Source organism: Mobula hypostoma, chromosome 8 (genome assembly GCF_963921235.1).
Source record: "Mobula hypostoma chromosome 8, sMobHyp1.1, whole genome shotgun sequence".
NCBI lineage: Eukaryota > Metazoa > Chordata > Chondrichthyes > Myliobatiformes > Myliobatidae > Mobula > Mobula hypostoma.
In genome coordinates, this window is record NC_086104.1 from 159008538 (window position 1) to 159033751 (window position 25214).

A 25214-nucleotide genomic window follows, 5' to 3' on the forward strand; every position below is an offset into this window, starting at 1 on the left:
GTCTAGAATATATATACAGAAAGCCAGTAAGGATCCAACCCACCCTGCTCATGGACTGTTATGTCCCATCCTATTAGGGAGGAGGCTACGTAGTGTCCATACCAGGACCACCAGACTCCAAAACTTTCCCCGAGTAGTAAGGCTGATCAACACCTCCACCCACTAACAACACACAAAATGCTGGAGGAACTCAGCAGGCCAGGCAGCATCGGTGAAAAAGAGCAAACAGTCGATGTTTTGGGCCAGACCCTTCATCCAGTAACGCACCACCACGAGATCATTCCTGTCTGTCCCCCTCATGTATAGACACTCCTGTGCCGAGCGTCACATTATGGACATGCAATCAATCTATATAAGCGATCTTAAGTATTTATATTTATTGTGATTTTTATTATTGTGTGTGTGTGTGTATTTTTGCTGCATCGGATCCGGAGTAACAATTATTTCGTTCATCTGTACTCTTGTCTACTGTAAATGACATCAAACCATCTTGAATCTGCAGGGTTGAGAGAGGCCGGGTGGCGTTAGGACCCGGAGGAGTGTGTGTAGTTTTCTTTCCACTGTTCACTTTCGGATGTGGGACTGGCTGAGGAACTCGCTCCTCGACAGAGTTGCCGAGTCCTGCGGGGAGTCTGGCAGGTCCGAATCGCGCAGACCCGTGTAAGCAGGCGCTGCAGCAGCGGGGAGACACGAATTAGTGGGTTTAATGGTCGTGCCTGGCGGGCTGTTTGAGAGCGCAGACCGCCTGGGTTTAAATGCATCTTAATTGCTGGAGAAAGGATGCAGAGAGAGAGGGAATGTAAAAAATGCGGCGGTTTTCAGCTGGCTAACTCCGGCTGATGCGAAGTGGAGGAAACTAACGGGACGGGGAAGCCCAGGCACACGGAAACGTCAGGAGAACGAGTCATGTCTCGATGCGAGGAGAGCGGCTGGGACATGCTACAATCCAGTTCTGGACTCGCAGGAACTTTGTGAAGGAGGGAGGAGAGTTTTTGGAAGTTTTTCTCTCTTCGCCCCCCCCCCATCCCCCCGGTTTTGCCGAGTGTTGGGGGTGGAGATGATGGGGTCGTTCTGAGGAATTCACCATGGTCCGTGTGCTCGCCGCGGCGTTGCTGCTCTCGCTCGCTGGTCGGACGGGCGGCTGCCCGCAGCTGCTCACCAACACTTGCGTGTGTCTGCAGGAGCGGAGCAAGGCGCACGGCGGCCCCCAGCTCCGGAGGAAGGTGGTGTGTAGCAAGCAGGAGTTAGTGGAGGTCCCGGACAGCAACCTCCTCCCCAACAGGACCGTGCATCTGTAAGTGTCTCCCAACCCCGGTTAACGCAAGTACTGAGCCGAGACACCCACATATTAAACACCCCACCGTCACAGCACCCCTACAATGAACCTTTTCTCCCCTCACCGGTCAACAGCCCGTCTTCATCAACTTCCACCCCAGACCCCACCTCCTGCCGACACCATGTCTACATTAACCCCATCACCACCTCCACACCCACCACTGCACCCGCTCTCCAAACCCCATCCTCATTTCCGCATCCATTACCAGCCCCATTCCTCTTAACCCAACCCATCACCACCCATTCCATCCCGTTTCCCCTCACCTGTCACCACAATACCCCCACCGTTGGCAGCTCTGCCACCTTATCACCATGGCCTCTCCATTACTCCCCCGTCACCTCCTCAACCCCCATCTCTCTGTCATCAGCCCTCACCACGTCATTAGTCCAATTCCCCATCACATTTGATCCCTGGCCACCACCCCACCACTTGGCACTTTACCTTCCTCCCCCCACCCCTGCTTAAATGCCATCATCCTCCCAAACTCCCTAACCCCTCAACTCCTCAATCCTTCCATATTTCCTCACACCCCCAGACCTGTTATCATCCCCACTCCATCAGCCCCATCATCTCCCTATCATTAACCTCTTAACCCTCCTGTATTCACTCTCTCAACCCCTCACCCTTCCCCCATCACTGCTTATTGTCACCCCATGCTCCTGTCATTACCTCCCCAAGCCCCCATCATAAACTTCCCAGCTCTCACTGCCTTCAGCCTGTTCCTACCATCACAACTTCGTACCCACTCCAATGTTCCCCCCCCCCCATCACTGCCTCGTACCTGTCCTGGATAGCCATAAGACTGTAATGGAGACTATAAGGGGAAACTGAAACCCAGTAAAAATCACAAGTTAATCGTTATCTTGGCTGTTGGTGAATCGTTGGAAACTGTGAGTACATTTGTGATATTGGTTTGGCAACGGAAATGTGAGTGGGTGGGAGAACAAGAGTGATGTTGGTTTCTGAACGAATATGTGAGCAGACGGGAGAACATGGGTTATGTTAGTTTCTGACGGGGTACACGAGCAGGCGTAAGAACATGGGTGATATCAGTTGCTTATTTGGGTGCCCATGAGATGGCTCTTTAGAGCAACTGGTGGTTGAGCCCACTAGGCAATCAGCTATTCTGAACTGGGTGTGGTGCAATGAACCAGAATTGATTAGAGAGCTTAAGGTAAAAGAACCCTTAGGGGCGAGTGATCACAATATGATCAAATTCACCCTGAAGTTTGACAAGGAGAAGCTGAGGTCAAATGTATTAGTATTACAGTGGAGTAAAGAAAATTACAGAGGCATGGGAGAGGACTTGGCCAGAATTGAATGGAAATGAACACTGGCAGGGATGATGGTGGAGCAAAAATGGCTGGGAGCAATTTGGAATGCACAGGATATATACGTCCTAAAGAGGAAGAATTCTAAAGGAAAGATGACACAACTGTGGCTTGCAAGAGAGGTCAAAGTAAACATAACTGCCAAAGAGAAGGCGTATAATAGAGCATAAATTTGAGGGAAGTTAGAGGATTGTGAAGCTTTTAAAAACCAACAGAAGAACAACTGTGTTGCTCCAAAGAACGCTGTGTGAGATCATTTTTACCCTCGGCCGTTAGGCTCTATAATGAGTCAACCTACAGCTGGGAAAGTGATGACCCCCTCCTGATAGACTGTTTGAGGTAACTTACTTTTTATTCTTTCTTACTTTTTGTGTATCGGTGCATTTTGTAATGCTACTGTGACACTGTAATTTCGTTTGGGATCAATAAAGCTTATCTATCTATCTATCTATCTAAAAAACGGTTAAGGAAGGAAAGAAGGAATATGAAAGTAAGCTACTCAATATTAAAGAGGATACCAAACATTTCTTTAGATACATGAAGGGTAAAAGAGAGGCGAGAGTGGATATCAGACCGCTAGAAAACAATTCTGGACAGATCGTAATGGGTGACAACAAAGTGCCTGATGAACGGAGTAAGTATTTTGTATCAGTCTTCACTGTGGAAGACACTAGCAGTATAGTGGAAGTTCCAGGTGTCAGTGGTCATGAAGTGTGTGAGGTGACCATAACTACAAAGATTAGGTCTGAAGGTAGATAAATCACCTAGACCAGATGGTGTACACCCCAGGGTTCTGAAACAGGTAGCTGAAGAATTGTGGAGGCATTGTGAATGATTTTTTGAGAATTACCAGATTCTGGAATGGTTCCAGAAAGCTGGAAAATTGCAAATGTCACTCCTCTCTTCAAGAAGGGAAAGAGGCAGAAGAAAGGAAATTATAGGCCAGTTAGTCTGACCTCTGGTTGGAAAGCCTTTGGAGTTGATTATTAAGGTGACGTCTCAGGATACTTGGTGGCACATGATAAAATAGGCCATAGTCAGCATGGTTTCCTCAAGGGAAAATCTTGCCTGACAAATCTGTTGGAGTTCTTTGAAGAAATAACAAGCAGGATAGACAAAAGAGAATTGGTTGATGTTGTGTAGTTGAATTTTCAGAAGGCCTTTGGCAAGGTGTCACACACAAGGCTACAAGCCCATGGTATTACAGGAAAGATTCTAGCATGGATAAAGCAGTGGCTGATTGGGAGGAGGCAAAGAGTGGAAATAAAGAGAGCCTTTTCTGGTTGGCTGCTGGTGACTAGTGGTGTTCCACAAGGGTCTATGTTTAGGACTGATTCTTTTATATTATACGTCAATGATTTGGATGATGGAATTGATAGCCTTGTTCTAACGTTTGCAGATAATATGAAGATAAGTGGAGGGACTAGTTTTGAGGAAGTACAGAGGTTACAGAAGGGACAAATTAAGAAAATGGGCAAAGAAATGGCAGATGGAATACAGTGTTGGGAAGTGTATGGTTATGCACTTTGGTGGAAGAAATGAAAGGAAATGGGGAGAAAATACAAAAAAATTGAGGCCCAAAGGGACTTGGAAGTCCTTGTGCAGGATTCCCTAAAAGGTAAATTTGCGGGTTGCGTCTGTGGTGAGTAAGTCAAATGCAATGTTAGCATTTATTTAAAGAAGCCTAGAATATAAACGCGAGGATGTAATATTGAGACTTTATAAAGCACTAGTGAGGCTTCACTTGGAGTATTGTGTAGAAATTTGGGCTCCTTATCTTAGAAAGGATGTGCTGAAACTGGAGAGGGTTCAAAGGGGGTTCACAAAAATGATTCCAGGATTGAATGCTTGTCATATGAAGAACTATGGGTCTAGAATTCAAAAGAATGACTGGTGACTCATTGAAACCTACAGAATGGTGAAAGGCCTTGAAGGAGTGGATGTGAAGAGGATGTCTCTTGTGGTGGGAAAGTCTAAGAACAGAGGGCATAGCCTAAGAATATAGGGGTATCCTTTTAGAATGGAGATGAGGAGAAATATCTTTAGCCAGAGAGTGGTGAATCTGGAATTTCTTGCCACAGGCAGCGTGGAGGCCAAGTCTTTATGTATATTTAAGGCAGAGATTGATAGATTTCTGATTGGTCAGGGGATGAAGGGATACTGGGAGAAGGCAGGAGATTGGGGTTGGGAGGAAAATTGGATCAGTCATGATGAAATGGCAGAACAGACTCAAATGGCCAAATGGCCTAATTCTGCTCCTATGTCTTGCGTTCTATCAGTTTCTGAATGGATACATGAGCAGGGGAATAAATAGTTGATGTTTTAGGCCAAGACTCTTCATCAGGATGGGGTTGGAGTTTTGATGAAAGGTCTTGGCCAAAAGCATTTACTGTTTATTTTCCCCCACAGATGCTGCCTGACCTGCTGAGTTCCTCCAGCATTTTGTGTGTCAGAGCTTATTGTCGGCTGTTCTTGTTTGTGTGGAGTGGGTAGTGATGTCTTGAGAAAGGAATCGAAGATACTAACTTGTGAATTATAGGTGTGACTGGGGTGGAAATGAACAGCAGGCAAGCAGTTTGACCATGGGGTGAGGAGGTGGAAGGATGATTAACAAGTTTGTTCGTTGTCTGCCGTGTTGTATGACATGAGTGATCATGGTCTTTCCATAACCCTGACTACTCTTGGCAAATTTTTCTGCAGAAGTGGTTTACCATTGCCTCCTTCTGGACAGTGTCTTTACCTCAACCATGATCAATACTCTTCAGAGCTAGTCAGCCTGGCGTCAGTGGTTGCATAACCGGGACTTGTGATATGTACCAGCTGCTCTTATGCTTTCACATGACCCTGATCGGTGAGGGGGGGCTAAGCAGGTGCTACACCTTGCCCAAAGGTGACTTGCAAGCTAGTGGAGGCTAGGCACACCTTACACCTCCTTTGGTAGAGACATGCCCCGCCACCCAGGAGAGAGATGATAAAGATTAGCGTTATTTTTCACATGGACATCAAAATGTACAGCAAAATGTGTCATTTGCATCAAATCAAATCAGCAAAAATTTGTGCTGGGCAGCCTGAAAGTCTTGCCATGCCACCAGCATTAACATAACATGCCTATAACTCAGTAACGCTAACCTGTACGACTTTGGAATGAGGGAGGAAGCCAGTGTACCTGGAGGAACCACACGGTTACGGGGCGAACATTCAAACCTCCTGCAGACAGAATTGAACCACGATCCACGCTGTAATAGTGTTAAAGATTGAAAGCACATTTATTATCAAAGAATGTATAAATTATACACTTTGAGATTTGTCTGCTTATAGGCAGCCACAAAGCAAGGAACACAAATAACCCAATTTTTAAAAAGACCAAAACCCTGCGCCTATGTGTAAATTGTCCAATCACCGAGTAGTGCCATGTTCTAGGACCTGGATCCTGGTGTCGTGATACACCTGGGCCGCCCCACCCGAAGCTGTTCTTGATCGCACCTAATCGACTCGGTGCTTGGAGTGATCCATCATCGCACCCTGGTTAGGTGGACAGGCATTGAAACTCTTCTGCATCGACTCCTCTCCAAGTCGCTCACTCCATCTCTGGCAGTGATACAAAGTCCTTCTGCTTCCCCAGCTTGAACACATTGCACTCGCAATGGCCCAGCATGGCTCATCCCCCAAGCCAGCCTCCTCACTGTCTGTGGTGATAGTTCGCCACAATTTGCTTTATAAGTAATATTTTTAGTCAAATCTCTTGCCTTATGATTTACCGGGAAGCTGTCTGTCTTCAGTAGCGCCATCTTAAACAGGACCAGGGGTTCCCAACCTTTTTTTTTTATGCCATGGATCCCTACCATTAACAGGGGTCCGTGGAGCCCAGGTTGGGACCCCCTGTATTAGACTAAGGACTACACTACCAAGCCGCCCGCAGGGCTGGAGTGTGGGGTATGATGGATTAGAGGAGGATGGTGGAGTTGGTGTGGTTGAGTGTGGAGAAATTGGTCTTTGAGTATTATAGCCCAGAAACAGCCCATTCGGCACATCCTGTCTGTGCTGACCAAGGTTCCCATCTAAGCCATGAAATGTGCTGCCTTTGAGGCAGCAGTACATTGCAATGCATAATAGAAAAAAACACGCGAATTTCAGTAGGTATATATAAGTAGTGCAAAAATAGGAAATAAAAAAGTGGTGACATAGTGTTCACATCCATTTAGGAATTGGATGGCAGAGAGGAAGAAGCTGTTCCTGAATCACTGAGTGTGTGTCTTCAGGCTCCTGTACCTCCTCCCTGACCTTGCATCACGTTTTGAAGGTCTCTTAGATGGTGGGGTGGCTAGTGCCCATGATGGGGACGAAAGAAGGTGGGAGGGGTTCCAGGAGGTGGGGACAGTGACGTACCACCACACCCTTCTGTACCTGCATATTCTGGGATGTGACAAAACCAATGCCCACTGTGGCAGGGTCAATGCCCTCTGACAGACAGGATGAGTAACCAGGCAATCGGTATAATTTATCCATCACGTAAGGTGACTGCTTGCTACGCACCTCCTCCCCCGCCCCCTATTCATCCAAAAGCCAGTGGGTGAAGTTATTAGAGAGATGGATCAGCATGGGCAACGCACTGGGGAAGGGAGGGGTGGAGATGGGGGGTGTTGGGGAGGGTGGAGATGGGACGGTGGTTATGATTGTTTGCAGTGACTTTTCTGAGGCGAGTAGTGGTAGACAAGGCCTCAGTTTAATATCCAAAACGCATTCTCCAGTTTGAATTGTCCATGATGAATCACATTAGAAAGGGAAAAAGCAGGATGCTTATGAGCGTATGAAGAGCGTTTGATAGCTCTGGGCCTGTAGTCGCTGGAGCTAAAAGAATCAGGAGTGGATCGTATATTGAAAGGCCTAGAGAGAGTGGATGTGGGGAGGATGTTTCCAATCTCAGACCAAAGGGAACAGCCTCAGAATAGAAGGACATTCTTTAGCAGAGATGGGAGGGAATTTCTTTAGCCAGAGGGTGGTGACTCTGTGGAATTCATTGCCACAGGCAGCTGTGGAGGCCAAGTTGTTGGGTATACTGAAAGTGGAGGTTAATCGAGTCTTTTTAGTAAGGGTGTCAAAGGTCCCTTCCTGTCTCTCATCTACCTATGCACACGCAAATGCACACACTCTCTTTCAACTCCACAGTCATTTCTACCCTCCATTCCCTTTTCTCTTTTTCGGTCTTGCCAAACTTTGAAAGAGTGACTGATAAACTTTGCTGTCCTCCTCTTGTGAAACCTTTGTAGCCTCTTAGAGAGATGCAGAGGGCCGTCACGCATCAGGTGGGACTGCACGGCCACCCTCTGGCTGTGCATTCAGGGTAGGTCATTTAAATATTGTGACGTGGAAATAGAGAAATGCTTTAATTGTCACTGCCAGGACGTCAGTACTAAAACCAACCTTAGAGACACCTCAAGGCTAGTCATAGTCATAGTCATACTCTATTGATACCGGGGGAAATTGGTTTTCGTTACAGTTGCACCATAAATAATTAAATAGTAATAAAACCATAAATAGTTAAGTAGTAATATGTAAATTATGCCAGGAAATAAGTCCAGGACCAGTCTACTGGCTCAGGGTGTCTGACCCTCCAAGGAAGGAGTTGTAAAGTATGATGGCCACAGGGAGGAATGACTTCCTATGACGCTCTGTGCTGCATCTCGGTGGAATGAGTCTCTGGCTGAATGTACTCCTGTGCCCACCCAGTACATTATGTAGTGGATGGGAGACATTGTCCAAGATGGCATGCAACTTGGACAGCATCCTCTTTTCAGACACCACCGTCAGAGAGTCCAGTTCCATCCCCACAACATCACTGGCCTTACGTATGAGTTTGTTGATTCTGTTGGTGTCTGCTACCCTCAGCCTGCTGCCCCAGCACACAACAGCAAACATGATAGCACTGGCCACCACAGACTCGTAGAACATCCTCAGCATTGTCCGGCAGATGTTAAAGGACCTCAGTCTCCTCAGAAAAGAGAGACGGCTCTGACCCTTCTTGTAGACAGTCTCAGTGTTCTTTGACCAGTCCAGTTTATTGTCAATAAAGGCTTTAGTAAAACTCAGAGATCTGGAATATTTTCTGAAATGAGGGAGTGGGATAGTTTTGGAAGATAGAAACCTCCTTGTTGCTGGTGAATTTAAGGGGAGCTTTGAGAGAGGTGATCCAAGTGCAAATGAAATTGGTAAGGGGTAATGGTAAGGAGGGTAGTTTTGTAATGTCAGATAGATTCAAGATCGTTTGTGGTTATTCTTCAGTAACGAGTGTAAAGCTGTTTAACCGAGCAGTTAGTGTGGCACTATTACAGCTTGGGACATTCTGGAACTCAGTTCCGGCGCTGTCTGTAAGGGGTTTGAAGGTTCTCCCTGTGAACTGCATGGGCTTCCTCCCACAGTGCATAGATGTACCAGTTGGTAGGTTATTTGGTCATTGTAAATTGTCCAGTGATTAGGCTGGAGTTAAATTGGCGGGCTGCTGGGCAGCACGACTTGTTCGGCCAGCAGGACCTGTTCCGCCTGTGTGACCACATAAAAACATCAAAGGCAAAAGAAATGAATGTTACTCCAGATCCAATATAAACGCAATAAAGAAGTAACTGTTATATACACAGACAGATTGTTATGTAGATAAAGCGATGTGATGGTGGGGGGGTAGGTGGAGAGGTGGGTTAGTGCGTGGAGTTGTTGATCAGCCTGACAGTTTCGGGGGTAGTGCCTGTTTCTGGGTCTCGTTGTCCTGCTGTGGACGGGAGTGGGACAAGCTCCCATGTGAGTGTGGGTGCCACGGTACTGTAGCAGTTAGTGCGATACTGGTACAGCTCAGAGTGTCACAGTTCAGAGTTCAAACCCAGCTCTGTACGTGGAATGTGTGGAGTTTCCCCGGGTCCTTTGGTTTCCTCCCACAGTCCAAACACTTACCAGATAGGTTAATTCATCATTGTAAATTGTCCCATGATCAGGCTCGGGTTAATCAGTGTCAAGGAGGGTTTTCGGGACGTCACAGCTTGAAGGGCTGACAGCGTGCTGTATAAATATGTAGAATGAGCAGCATGGGTGGGATCCTTCAGCGTACTGCAGGGCTTTCTCTTGCACCATTCTGTGTATACATGTCCGTGAAGTTTGCTGAGCTGGTGCCAGTGTGGGTTGAGCAGTTTTCACTCTTCGTCGTAGTGATAACAGGGACGTATATAGGCGGAAGGAAGATATTTTCCAGATCGAGTTGGTGAGATCTGGGAGCAGATTTGAGGAGCTCTCACGGGGGAGTTTGATGATGGTTTAGGCTGGGAAAACTCGGAGGCATCTAGGACAGAATGTGGGAATGATGAACAGTTTTAAGGATCTGGTCCAGCAGCACGGGCTGGGAATCCTCTGCAATGCCGCGTGATTCTGAGAAGGCAAACAGCCAGCGTCAGCCATGTACGGATGTTGGGTGTGTGTAAAGGGAAGAATTAGTTTGCGGTTTCAGTGTAGACTCTGTAAAAGGTCCCCTGAGTATGTCTGATTGAAGAGATGTGTCAGTTCCTGGTGGGCTCACTGACTACTGGTGTCTGGTATTTTTGCAGTTGTTGGAGGTGGGGTTCAGGATGGTGGGGAATACTCTCACTCTGAGTCAGCCACTTATGGTTCCACCATTGACTGGCAAACAGGTCTCGACTTCTCCAGTGTATTAGTGTCATGAGTCAGTACTGAGGGAGGGTCACACTGTGGGAAGGGTGACAATAGACAATAGGTTCAGGAGTAGGCCATTCGGCCCTTCGAGCCGGCACCACCATTCACTGTGATCATGGCTGATCATCCACAATCAGTACCCTGTTCCTGCCTTCTCCCCATATCCCTTGATTCCGCTATCTTTAAGAGCTCTATCTAACTCTTTCTTGAAAGAATCCAGAGAATTGGCCTCCACCTCCACTGCCTTCTGAGGCAGAGCATTCCACAGATCCACAACCCTCTGTGTGAAAAAGTTTTTCCTCAACTCCGTTCTAAATGGTCTACCCCTTATTCTTAAACTGCGGCCTCTGGTTCTAGACTTCCCCAACATCAAGAACAGCTGCACTCCCTCCATAGCAAGAATGTCCTTCCTCAAATTTGGAGACCAAAACTGCACACAATACTCCAGGTGGGGTCTCACCAGGGCCCTGTACAGCTGCAGAAGGACCTCTTTGCTCTTAAACTCAACTCCCCTTGTTATGAAGGCCAGCATGCCATTAGCTTTTTTCACTGCCTGCTGTACCTGCATGCTTGCTTTCAGTGACTGATGAGCAAGGACACCCAGATCTCGTTGTACTTCCCCTTTTCCTAACTTGACATCATTCAGATAGTAATCTGCCTTCCTGTTCTTACCACCAAAGTGGATAACCTCACATTTATCCACATTAAACTGCATCTGCCCACACACCCAACCTGTCCAAGTCACCCTGCATTCTCATAACATCCTCCTCACATTTCACACTGCCACCCAGCTTTGTGTCATCTGCAAATTTACTAATGTTACTTTTAATCCCTTCATCTAAATCATTAATATATATTGTAAATAGCTGCGGTCCCAGCACCTGTTGGTGGTACTGGGGGACAGTCACACTGAGGGAGTGGTGGTACTGAGGGAGAGTCACACTGTGGGAGGGGTGGTACTGAGGGAGAGTCACACTGAGGGAGTGGTGGTACTGAGGGAGGGTCACACTGTGGGAGGGGTGGTACTGAGGGAGAGTCACACTGTGGGAGGGGTGGTACTGATGGAGGGTCACACTGGGAGGGGTGGTACTGAGGGAAGGTCACACTGGGAGGGGTGGTACTGAGGGAGGGTCACACTGTGGGAGGGTGGTACTGAGGGAGGGTCACACTGAGGGAGGGGTGGTACTGAGGGAGGGTCACACTGTGGGAGGGGTGGTACTGAAGGTGATGCACTGTGGGAGGGGTGGTACTGAGGGAGGGTCACACTGTGGGAGGGGTGGTACTGAGGGAGGGTCACACTGAGGGAGTGGTGGTACTGAGGGAGGGTCACACTGTGGGAGGGTGGTACTGAGAGAGAATCACACTGTGGGAGCTCTCTCTCCTATGGTTGAACATTTGCTGGTAAATTTGCCAAAGAACAGTTTTGGGGACCATGAGAAGACTTTGGGAGTGTGGAATATCACCTTAGCAGCAGACTGAAATAGTTTCCTTGCCTGTTTGGTGAAGTTTTCGACCTGTGTCTTTTCAACACTCTGCTGTGGTTGTGGCTGGCAGGTTGCCAAAGTTCAAGCCTGACTTTGCTGGGAACGGGGATGGATTTATCCCGTTTGTAACAGCGGAAAACCTCTCCCGTTCAGAGTGACTAGCCCAGGGCTACTGGGTGAAGAGGACTTTGCACTTTGGAGCGGGTTGAGGAACAGCGGACCGGCCGGGGAAAGCTTTCATTGTTCGCGGCTGCTGCTGGGGTTTTTAACACCGCATGGCCTTCCCTGCCTATCCACTCCTTTTTCCCCTCCTGTCCCATCCCGTCTCGTCTCTGAACGGTTTCTTTTTGACTGTTTGCTGGTGTTCTGCTGAGTGTTGACTGTGTTTTATATCCCCCAGCGGCAGTGTTTGAACTCTTCCATTCAAACTGTGCCATGCCTGGTGCAGCCAAAATCCCACACCTAAGTTGCTGGGTCCTGAGTCGCAGCTGATGAAGAGGACCTGTCTATCTGTCTCGGTACCATATCCGATGTGGACTTTGGTGACCATGGGTTTCCATATAGATCTATCCTTCGTTTTTTGGATGACTTCCATTTCCTCGATGTGTAGCCACCTGACTATGCTTTCGATGTACATAAGCCGAGGTCTTCCTCTAGATTTGCTCCCCTCAATCTTTCCAGAGAGTATGAGTTTTTCTAGTTCATTGAAGAGAAGCACACGTTCAAATTACTGTCTCTAAAGAACGCTGTACAGTGTACTGTGCCTGCTTCAGTCAGTTGGAATGCTATCATAAAGGCCATGGCAGAGGCCACGAGGGCATTTTTGCGATAGCGGTTTTAAATGAGAAACTATTTTCTATTTGAAGTCACCACAGGGTATCTTTTTGGCCCTGAGTCAGGGTTTAAGGGTGGGGAGGGTTTTTATGCAGGTGGAGCCAGTGTTGACCCCCATACAGATGGAAATACTCTCAAACATCCACCCCCATATCCCCGACTAGGCCCTATTCCCCTCTGCACTCCATAGGCGAGGTGCGTTCAAAAATAACCCCCATACGGTACAGGGCACCACCGTGGGGCTATGAGCACCTGTTGTCATTTCAGCGCTGTCTGCTTATGCAGCTGGAGTGGGGTGGGGATGCTGAGGGGCGGCTTCAGGGTTATTTTGAGGGGCATTACTGTACTGTCCCGTGGGCTATGGGTCGCCCAAGGTGCCATGCCTGTAAGGAGTTTCAGCTTATTCGGAAGAATTGCCCGAACCCTTGGGCAGCCAACTCTGCCTCAGAGGCACAAGGTGATACCTCTGGGCCTGCCTCCGCTGACCCCCCTCCTGCTGTCCCTCTTCCCCCTTTACCCCCCCCCGTGTCACCGGCTGAGGAAGTCATGGTTGGACACGGGGCGAGTGACAGTGAGGGGTGGGTTCAGTTGGCGGGCAGGAAGGCGAAAAAGAAGAAAAAGCACCTAAAGGCTGTTGCCGTCGAATCAAACTCAGAGGGTCTGGTGGCTTCTCAAATCCAGCAAGAGCCTGGGGACCTCGGCGGAGGAACGGAGGTAGTGCCGGAGGCTGAGGACGCCTCTGTAATGGAGGTCAGTGGGCCTCAGCATACCTGCGGCCAGAAACGGCAGAGGGAGGTGTCCCCTGAGACTGGGGGTCAGGATGAGGGTTTACCCTCAGTAAAGACCGTATGTGCGGAGTATACTCCCCCAGAGCTGGAGGATACCCCTGTCATACAGGGGCCCTCTGCTGGGGAGACATCTTCTGAACATGCATCCTCCGGGCTGGTGAACGGTGCCACTGTAGAGGGACCGTGTGGGGAGGCAGTCTTATACCGGGGAAGGGCATTAGTTATAAATTAGTTGGTTGCCACAATGATATGGTACCTGCTGATTACTTTAGTTCCATCCACTACTTGTCTCCAGGGCCCAGAAGAGGCTGGTGGACTTTGGAGGCAATAGGAGGCATTGGGTCTCTGCTGTGGTCCGGAGTCTTCCGATCGTGGTGGGCAGTCCGTCATTGGTGTGTGTGCACACCCAGCTGGCAGCTCTCCACCTCAGCACCCTGCAGAAATACCCGTGCAGTGCCCACCCTCCCAGATGGCATGTGCTGGTGATGGACTTTCTCTGCTGGGGCACTGCCTGCGGGAGGGCACGTGGCTCCTAGTGGACAGCGTCAACCGTGCTGCTCTGAGGGACTCGTCTCGGTTTTACCAAGAACTGTGGAAGGTATGGGATCTAGTCCCATCCAGACAGGGTGCTCCCGTGTGGGTGGGGTTGGCCCCTGGCTGTGAGGGGGTCTGGTCCTGATCCGATTACTGTGGGTGTCGGGGGGTTTGGGGAAGTGGAGGGGTTCTGACTGCACCATCACCTAATGGATCGGAAGTACTCGTCGGACCCAGGCCTTGGGATGCCACGCGGGAGAGGGTCCCACAAAACGTGAGCTGTCTCACAGGGATTCCCATTGTACCCTTCCACAATGCTCGAAAGCGATCCTTGTACGAGCTGCTCTTGCACAACTTTCACTTCCCTGCCTTCGCCTGCCCACCAGACTCACCTTGGCCGTCTGTTTTCCCATCTGGCAGCAGAGGAGGTCCCCAGTGGAAGTCTCTTTATGCAGGGGTCCTTCCCCTGTACATTGGGGACCTGGGGTGGAAGGCGTTGCATCGGGCAGTACTACACAGCAGGTTCACTGCCACTCCATCCACCTGTCCATTCTGTGGCCGGGAGGGGTCAGTGTACCACCCCATATGGAGTGTGAGAGGTTGCAGCCCCTGTTTGAGTATCTGAAGGGGCTGCTGCTCAGGTCCTGCTTACACTTCAGCCCTGTGCTCCTCGTGTATGGGTGCCCAGCTGGGAAAGGGGCGGGATGTGAGGGGGATCTGGTGGGCTTGTTCCTGGGCCTGGCCAAGATGGCCATTCACCGGTCCAGATGGTGCCTGGGCCGACTGCCTGCCCTCTTCCAAGGATACATTCGTGCCCAGCCGTCCTTGGAGAGGAATCATGCTGTCACAATGGGTACAGTGGGGGATTTCTGGGAGCAGTGGGCCCCCAGGGAATTGACTGTTTTATAGACAGTAATAAGCATACTGTAATTTGAACTTATTCACTGTCTTGTAAATACTGAATGTTTGTACTTTGTATATTTGTTGTGTAAGTAAACTTTTATAGTTTTGTAAAGAAGGGAGTGGTACTGAGGGAGAGTCACACTGTGGAAGGGGTGGTTTTCTGATGATACATTAAACCCATCAGTTACATTAAGATATCCACAGCTTTATCTGAAGTTGAACGGGGAATTGTCCAGTGTCCCAAGGCCAGGTTTAAACCTCAAACAGCATCAGAGGGCATTGATTTGGAGTGTGGGGTTAAGAGACTTAGAGGAGGTGCAAGAAAGGGCCTTTTCTCTAGAAGGTGCTGGAATCTAAAACACACTGCCTGAGGGGGTGTTAGAGGCAGAGTTTCTCACATGTTCAAACCAGAAAATTGTCAACTGATTCCTTTCGGAGGGTCAAACTTGAAGGCAGAATACACGGGTAATGACAGGATTCTAAGCAGTGTGGAGGGACAAAAATGTTTTTGGAGTCCTTAGATCCCACAAAGTGTGGCACAAGTTGATCGGGTTGTTAAAAAGGTGTATGGTGTGTTGTCTTTCATGAGTTGGGGGTTTATATTCAAGAGCTGCAAGGCAATGTTGCAACTGTATAGAACTCTGGTTAGACCACACGTGGAATCTTGTGTTGAGTTCTGGTCACCTCATTACTGGAGGGATGTGGAAGCTTTAGAGAGGGGGCAGAGGAGATTTACCAGGATGCTGCCTGGATAAGAGAGCATGTCTTATGAGGATGGGATGAGTGAGAAAGGGCTTTTCTCTTTCAACTGAAGGAGGATGAGAGATGACTTGATAGAGGTGTGCAAGGTGATAAGAAGAATAAATTGAGATAGCCAAAAACTTTTTCCCAGGGCGGAAATGGCTAATACAAGGGGGTATCATTTTAAGGTGATTGGAGGGAAGTATAGGGACGATGTCAGAGGTAGGTTTTTTTACTCAAGAGAGTGGTGGGTACATGGAACACCCTGCCAGGGATGGTGGTAGAGGCAGATACATTAGAGACGTTTAATAAACTCTTAGATAGGCACATGAATGATAGAAAAATGAACACCTTATAGTGAATCTTGGAGAGAACTGTAAGGAGGAGGGCAGACGTTAGACAGGACTTGGGGTGTATCCCAGCCCACACAGGTCAGGATCCCATTTTATGCGTCCATCATGTGGCCCAGAAATTCAACCAGTGAAATTCGTCAGTTAGCTTTAATTATTATTGCAGGACTTGTCGGTTTAATGCTCAGGCAGAGACTTGAATCAGGCTACACTTAAAGCTTCATATTTTCATTGTTTCTCTACAGCCGGTCCAGGACACCTTGAGCAAAACACACAAAGTGTTTCCTGCAACTGCAGAATCTCTTATGTTCGGACATCTTGAAGTGAAGGTGCTTTGTTTGGCTAGGAATATGGCAGCCAGTGTGCATGAGCCAAGCTCCCACTAACTGAGCAGACAGTGAGAAATGAATTAGTGCCATTGGATGTGTATCAGCCCTTAGCAGATCTCTCTGCTCATTTGTGGAATTGGCTGTGTATTTATGGCATTGCAGATGTAATTAGTGACATTGAATGTGTATCGGCCCCTAGCAAATCTCTCTGCTCATTTGCTTCCCAAGTACATCTGAGTATGTATCAGGGGTGTACAATGAGCAGCACACACACGATGCTGGAGGAACTCAGCAGGTCAGGCAGCATCTATGGAGGGAAATAAACAGTCCAAAGCCCTTCATCGGGACTGGAAATGAAGGGGGCAGAAGCCAGAATAAGAAGGTGGGAGAGGAGTAGAAACTGACAGATGATAGGTGAGGGGGGAGGTGGGTGGGGTGAGGAGGAGGGATGATGTGAGAAGCTAGGAAGGGATAGGTGGAAGGAGTAAAGGGCTGAAGAAAGAAGAATCTGATAGGAGAGTGGACCATGGGAGAAAGGGAAGAAGAGGGGCACCAGAGGGAGCTGATGGGCAGGTGAGAAGAGAAGGGGTGAATGGGGAATGGAAAAAGAGAGAAGGAGGGAAGGAGGTGTGATTACTGGAAGTTGGAGAAATCAATGTTCGTGCCATCAAGTTGGAGGTCACCCAGGCGGAACATAAGGTGCTGCTTCTCCAGCCTGAGAGTGGCCTCATTGTGGCAGAAGAGGAGGTCACGGACAGACGTGTCTGAATGGGAATGGTCAGTCAAATTGAAATGGGCGACCACCGGGAAATCCTGCCTTTTGTGGCGGACGTCACGAAGGTGCTTAATTGCCCATGTCATACGACGCGGCACATGATGATGATGAGTGTGTATAGTAGTTGATGGTTAGTGCTATTTTGATGGGCTGAAGGGTCTGTTTTCAGGCAGTGTTTTGGGCAGGGGACACAGTGCCTGGGCTGATCCCTGAGCTTGATTACGGTATGGGAGAGAGATTTGCAGCCACCATGAGGGCAGCTTGTGCTGTGCAGATCACTGCTGTAGATCGGGATCGCAAGCATTTCCCAGGACGCTGATGCAGAGGTTCACAGAGTGGTTGGGAAGGAGCAGAATCACACTCATTGACACGCAGGAAGAGTCACTGCCTCTCTGCCAGAAATCCCAGTTCAATTTCCACCTTTGGTGCTGACTGTATGGAGTTTTACAATGTCGGACATGTATATGGAACCATACAGTGAAATGCATCGTCTTGTGACAGCAACCAATACAGTCTAAGGATGTGCTGGGGGCAGCCCGCAAGTGTCGCCACACTTCTGGCACCAATGTAGCATGCCCGCCCCTCATTAACCCTTTAAAATTTACAATCACCAATTAACCTACCAACCAGTACGTCTTTGGACTGTGGGAGGAAACCAGAGCACCCGGAGGAAACCACCATCATGAGGGAACATGCAAACTCCTTACAGACAGTGGTGGTAATTGAATCCCAGTCACTGGCAATGTACAGTACTGTGCTGGCTGCTGTACTGTGGTGCTGTCCATAAGGAATCTGTATGTTTTCCCTGTGAATTTCTTCCGGTTTTTTCCCACATCCCAATGATGTGTGGGCTGATAGATGAATTAACTGCTGTTAATTCAGTTTCCCCCGGGTGCTCCAGTTTCTACAAAACGCCACCACGTCCTTGTTGCCCTTGGCTACCAAACCTGACATTTCCTAGCCCTGCAACTCTTGGCCGTTGTTGTAGTTTGCTAGTGTGGGGGCTGGCTTTCCCGCTGTCTTTAAGCAGGATGTGTTTGGTGTTCTCTGAGCACAGCTGTGGTGATGTCAGTAACAAAAGGAGTTGAACGCCTCCAAACAATATTTCTCTCCCTGCTACTTTAATAGTGTGTGGAAGCAGTGAGCGGAAGTGTAATGTTGGTGTTTTGGAGCACCGTCTGCTGTCTGGTTCATGGTGCCTCCCCTATGGTCCACCTGTCTGAGATTCAGGGTACAGAATCCATCCAGCCTCAATACAGAGGGAAATGCCAACTTTTGGAAGAAATGTCTCCAATTCCCTTTTTGTTTTTACAGAAGTTTGTTCACTAACAAAACACTGTACAGTAATCAGAACTTCATAACCCATCTACAGTTTCAATTAAAATTCAATTTTTACTATCTGCAACACATTTAGGCTTCTGAGGGTACCTACTGTTCTCAGAAATCCCCCATCCACTTCCCACCTTTGGAGAGAGACGTGGATTATCTGTCTTTAGCTTTATTATCACTGATGCACATTGGGAAATTGGCAATAGTACAGTACAATACATAAAAATAATTAATAGTAGCAATAAGAAATATATAAAAACATAAATAAATCATCCAAAAAATAACAAAATAGTGAGCTAGTGTTCATGGACAGTTCAAAAACCTGATGGCAGAGGGGAAGAAGCTGAATCATTGACTATGTATCTTCAGATTCCTGTACCTCTTTCCTGATGGTAGTAATGTGCAGAGAGCAATTCCTGGTTATGGGAGTCTCTCACGATGGATGCCACCTTCGTGAGGCACGGCCTTTGGAGGATGTCCTCGGTGGGGATGGTTGTGCCCAAGATGGAGCTGCCTGTTGCTTATTCTGGTGCTGAGCGCTGGCCCCTGCATGCCGTCTGGTGTTGCAACCAGGCAGAGCGCTGTCCAGAACCAGTCAGAAGTTGTATCTCGGAGAAGGCCACTGCATTTCACAGGTAACCTTGTGTACTTGGGCATGGCGACAGCTTAGAGAACTCGGGAGAAATCATGGAATCTGGCAGTGCAGATGGCTGAGGTTAGTGGGTGCTTGCTCTTTCAAAGTCAAAGTAAATTTATTATCAAAGTGCCTGTCTTTATTTTATTTAGAGGTACAGCGTAGAACAGGCTGTCCCAGGCCGGTGAGCCACACCGCCCAGCAACCTGTCTATGTAACCCTGGCCTAATCACGGGTCAGTTTGCAATGAGCAATGAACCTACTAACCGGTGTGTCTTTGGAATGTGGGAGGAAACTGGAGCACCCGGAGGAAACCCATGCGGTCACATGTTTAACGTACAAACTCCTTACAGAAGGCGCTGAGCTCCGGAACGCCCCAAGCCGTCATAGCGTTGCACAACCCGCTACACGACCAAGGTGCCCTTGTCACTATATGCTACCCCGAGATTCGTTTTCTTACAGGCATTTACAGGAAAATAGAGACAATGGAACTTAAGAAAAACTAAACATAAAGACTGACAAATGTGCAAAAAAAGACAAATTGTGCAAAAGAGAACTCAGGATCAGGTTTAATATTTCTGGCAAATGACGTGGAATTTGTTGTTTTGCGGCAGCAGTACGTTGCCATGTGGTAGTCACCCGTCGTGCCTGACGATGACAGGGAACCTGTGCGGGAGAGTTTTTAGAGTGGAAGAGTCATTGCCCTGGGGCAGTTCCACTCCCTCAACATCAGAAGTCCGGGTCCAGTGGTACAAACAAGCGTCACAAACTGGGGTCTTCCTTGGTGCAGTGGATGACCGTGACTCCTCCTGTGCCTCGTAATGTCCTTTGGACTCCGCCTTCCTGGCCGGTAGATCTCACCGTAGATCTCATCTGCCCAGTCCGCCAGAGCTGGCTTCACATGACAGGATCGACGTGTCCCTATCTCATGGGCATGAGGCCCGCCAACTACCTTCACCTGGTTTAGCCGGCCTGTTGAAGTGGTGTGGCCACTGTCACATGCAAACAGCTACCTGGAGGCACAGGTGAGAGCTGAGGTCTGAGTGGGGACCAATGTTGAGTGAACTGCCCCAGAAAGAACATGACAAGCCCCTACTCTGTTTTTTTAAATATATACTTACTGTAATTTATAGTTTTTATTATTATGTATTGCTTTGGGGTGCTACCCCTCCCTGGACACCCCATGCACCCCAAAGCAATACATAATAATAAAAACTATAAATTACAGTAAGTATATATTTAAAAAAACAGAAAATTAAATTAAACAAGTAGTTTTTAAAAGTCGTAAAACGATGCTGCTTACTGCAGTACCCATGTCCGTGACTGTATTTCTCCTTTAGTAGTCCTAAACGGGAACATTTGATAATTCCCATCAGGCCTGCATGGAAACAGTTACCCCTTAATGGCACTGTCGTAACAGTGTGACCTGAGTTGTAGAGTCCTTGAATGTGACCATCCAACCACAAACAAGAGAAAATCTACAGATGCTGGAAATCCAAGCAACACACACACACAAAATGCTGGAGGAACTCAGCAGGCCAGGCAGCACCTATGGAAAAGAGTACAGCCGATGTTTCCTGCTCTTTTTCCATAGATGCGGCCTGGCCTGCTGAGTTCCTCCGGCATTTTGTGTGTTGCTCGAATGTGAGTGTGTAGGTCGTGAATCAGTTCAGTGTTGAGATGAGTGTTCTTTGTTGTACACCTTGAAACTGTAGTTTTAAGGAAATGGTTTCTGGCCGTAGCTCACCGAAGGGGAAACATTTGTCAAGTAGGAGACACCGGAGACTGCAGATGCTGGAATCTGGAGACTGTTGTTACATTTGTCAAGCATTTCCACGAAGATGCAGCTGTAATAACAACGTTTATTCTCACCTTGGACAAACAGTTCCTGCCTTCTGAGGCAGACCCTTGGGATTGAGGGAGGTTTACTTCCACCAAGATTCCCCAAGCACTGAGGTGGAGGATGTGGGAAATACTGGCCCTGTATTGATGGGCAGGGACTGTGCTTTTGTCTCTTACACTCTGCGTTCTCCCGGTGCACAACCTTGAGATCCTCAATCCCACCCCATGTTGTGTAGTCATGGAGCAGGGATTCACTGGACACGGTGAGAAGATTACATTTCTTCTTCGACGCTTTGAGCATATCCATTAACCTCTTGTCAGAATCAGGTTTATCATCACAGTCATATGTCGTTTAATTTGATTTGTGGCAGCAGTACATTGCAATAGATAAAACTTACTGTAATTTATAGTATATTTTCTGTACCTATCTATATATATCTGAAGTTCAAAGTAACTTTATTATCAAAGTACATGTATGTCACCGTATACAACCGTGAGATGTTTTCTTGCAGGTACTCACAGTCAATACAAGAAATACAATATCGAGAACATGAGATGAAGAGTCTTCCATAGGTTGTGGAAACAGTTCAGTGATGGAGTGAGTGAAGTTATCCCCTCTGGTTCAGGAGCCTGACGGTTGAGGGGTAATAACTGTTCCTGAACCTGGTAGTGTGGGACCTGATGGTTGAGGGGTAATAACTGTTCCTGAACCTGGTGGTGTGGGACCTGGTGGTTGTAGGGTAATGACTGTTCCTGAACCTGGTGGTGTGGGACCTGATGGTTGAGGGGTAATAACTGTTCCTGAACCTGGTGGTGTGGGACCTGATGGTTGTAGGGTAATAACTGTTCCTGAACCTGGTGATGTGGGACCTGATGGTTGTAGGGTAATAACTGTTCCTGAACCTGGTGATGTGGGATCTGATGGTTGAGGGGTAATAACTGTTCCTGAACCTGGTGGTGTGGGACCTGATGATTGAGGGGTAATAACTATTCCTGAACCTGGTGGTGTGGGACCTGATGGTTGTAGGGTAATAACTGCTCCTGACCCTGATGGTGTGGGACCTGATGGTTGTAGGGTAATAACTGTTCCTGACCCTGATGGTGTAGGTCCTGAAGTTCCTGTACCACCTTCTTAATGGCAGCAGAGAGAAGCGAACATGTCCTGGGTGGTGAGGGTACTTGATGGATGCTGCTCCATGGAGATGTACATATGTATGGTACAAAAATAGGTAGTGTTCATGGGTCCGTTCAGAAATCTGGAGGCAGAGGAGAAGAAGCTGTTCTTAAGATGTAATTTTGTGTCTTCAGGCTCCTGTACCTCCTGTCTGATGGTAGTAGTGAGAAGAGGGCATTTTCTGGGTAATGGGATCTCATGATAACCCCCACCACCCAGGACATTTTTGAAGCGTTACCTTTTGAAGATGTCCTCGTTGGTGTGAAGGCTAGTGCCCACTATGAAGCTGGCTGAGATAGTAACGCTCTGCAGCTTTTCCCAGTTCTGTACTGTAATCCCTCCATACCAGGTGGTGATGCAAGCTGTCAGGATCCCCTCCACAGTACATCTGTAGAAATTTGTTAAATCTTTGGTGACATACCAAATCTCCCCAAACTCCTAATGAAATATAACCACTGTCGTGCCTTCTTTGCAATTGCATCAATATGTTGGGCCCAGGATTGATCTTCAGAGACGTTGCTTGCAGGAACTTGAACCTGCTCACCCTTTCTACTGCTGATCCTTCAATGTGGACTTGTGTGTGTTCCTCAACTCCCCTTTTCTGAACTTAACAATCAATTCTTTGGTCCTACTGACGTTTGGTGGGCCCATCATTCCCTCCACTGTGTGTGCACAAGATACACTGATGTTTGTCATCCAAACAGAGACTTGGATGGCTCAGGGGCAGGGATGGCTACTTAGAGTGCCAGGCTTTAGATGTTTCAGAAAGGACAGGGAGGGAGGCAGAAGAGGTGGGGGCGTGGTACTGCTGATCAGAGATAGTGTCACAGCTGCAGAAAAGGAGGAGGTCATGGAGGGATTGTCTACGGAGTCTCTGTGGTTGGAAGTTAGGAACAGGAAGGGGTCAATAACTCTACCGGGTGTTTTTTATAGACCACCCAATAGTAACAGGGACATCGAGGAGCAGATCGAGAGACAGATTCTGGAATGGTGCAATAATGACAGGGTTGATGGGATGGGAGATTTTAGTTTCCCCAGTGTTGATTGGCATTTCCCTAGAGCAAGGGGTTTAGATGGGGTGGAGTTTGTTAGGTGTGTTCAGGAGGGTTTCCTGATACAATATGTAGATAAGCCTACAAGAGGAGAGGCTGTACTTGATCTGGTATTGGGAAATGAACCTGGTCAGGTGTCAGGTCTCTCAGTGGGAGAGCATTTTGGAGATAGTGATCACAATTTTATCTCCTTTACAACAGCATTGGAGAGGGATAGAAACAGACAAGTTAGAAAAGCGTTTTATCAGAGTAAGGGGAAATATGAAGCTATCAAGCAGGAACTTGGAAGCATAAATTGGGAACAGTTGTTCTCAGGGAAACGTATAGAAGAAATGTGGCAAATGTTCAGGGGATATTTGCGTGGAGTTCTGCATAGGTATGTTCCAATGAGACAGGGAAAGGATGGTAGGGTACAGGGGCCATGGTGTACAAAGGCTGTTGAAAATCTAGTCAAGAAGAAGAGAAAAACTTACAAAAGGTTCAAATAAACCAGGTAATGATAGAGATCTAGAAGATTATAAGGCTAACAGGAAGGATCTTACAAATCAAATTAGGAGAGCCAGAAGGGGCCATGAGAAGGCCTTGGCGGACAGGATTAAGGAAAACCCCAAGGCATTCTACAAGTATGTGAAGAGCAAGAGGATAAGACATGAGAGAATAGGACCAATCAAGTGTGACAGTGGGAAAGTGTGTATGGAACCGGAAGAAATAGCAGAGGTACTGAATGAATACTTTACTTCACTATTCACTATGGAAAAGGATCTTGGCGGTAGTATGGATGACTTACAGTGGACTGAAAAGCTTGAGCATATAGACATTAAGAAAGAGGATGTGCTGGAGCTTTTGGAAAACATCAAATTGCTTAAGTCACCGGGACCAGACGAGATATACCCCAGGCTACTGTGGGAGGTGAGGGAGGAGATTGCTGAGCCTCAGGCAATGATCTTTGCATCATCAATGAGGATGGGAGAGGTTCTGGAGGATTGGAGGGTTGCAGATGTTGTTCCCTTATTCAAGAAAGGGAGTACGGATAGCCCAGGAAATTATAGACCAGTGAGTCTTACTTCTGTGGTTGGTAAGTTGATGGAAAAGCTCCTGAGAGGCAGAATTTATGAACATTTGGAGAGGCATAATATAATTAGGAATAGTCAGCATGGCTTTGTCAAAGGCAAGTTGTGCCTTACGAACCTGATTGAATTTTTTGAGGATGTGAATAAACTCATTGATGAAGGTAGAGCCGTAGATGTAGTGTATGTGGATTTTAGCAAGGCATTTGATAAGGTACTCCATGCAAGGCTTATTCAGGAAGTAAGGAGACATGGGATACAAGGGAACCTTGCTTTTTGGATCCAGAACTGGCTTGCCCACAGAAGGCAAAGAGTAGTTGTAGACGGGTCATATTCTGCATGGAGGTTGGTGACCAGTGAAGTGCCTCAGGGATCTGTTCTGGGACCCCTTCTCTTCATGATTTTTATAAATGACCTGGATGAGGAAGTGGATGGATGGGTTAGTAAATTTGCCAGTGACGTAAAGGTTGGGGGTGTTGTGGATAGTGTGGAGGGCTGTCAGAGGTTACAGTGGGACAAAACTGGGCTGAGAAGTGGCAGATGGAGTTCAACCCAGACAAGTGTGAGGTGGTTCATTTTAGTAGGTCAAATAAGTTATAAGAAAATAGTATTAGTGGTAAGACTCTTGGCAGTGTGGAGGATCAGAGGGATCTTGGGATCAGAATCCATAGGACACTGAAGTTGCTGCGCAGGTTGACTCTGTGGTTAAGAAGGCATATGGTGCATTGGCCTTCAACCATGGGATTGAGTTCCAGAGCTGAGAGGTAACGTTACAGCTATATAGGACCCTGGTCAGACCCCACTTGGAGTACTGTGCTCAGTTCTGGTCACCTCACTACAGGAAGGATGTGGAAGCCATAGAAAGGGTGCAGAGGAGATTTACAAGGATGTTGCCTGGATTGGAGAGCATGCCTTATGAGAATAGGTTGAGTGAACTCGGCCTTTTCTCCCTGGGGCGATGGAGGATGAGAGGTGACCTGATAGAGGTGTACAAGACAATGAGAGGCATTAATCGTGTGGAT

At 47.8% G+C, this 25214-nt stretch overlaps 1 protein-coding gene across 1 annotated transcript in view; it reads left to right on the top strand.

The window, feature by feature from the left end:
• Positions 1-600: 600 nt before the first annotated feature.
• The window catches only part of adgra2 (adhesion G protein-coupled receptor A2), a 209083-nt gene continuing 184469 nt past the window's right edge, over positions 601-25214 (top strand). Inside the window, exon 1 of the mRNA XM_063057233.1 lies at positions 601-1294. Within this exon, the coding sequence (XP_062913303.1) occupies positions 1086-1294 (209 nt within the window). The 5' untranslated portion in view covers positions 601-1085. The remainder of the gene's footprint in view (positions 1295-25214) is intronic.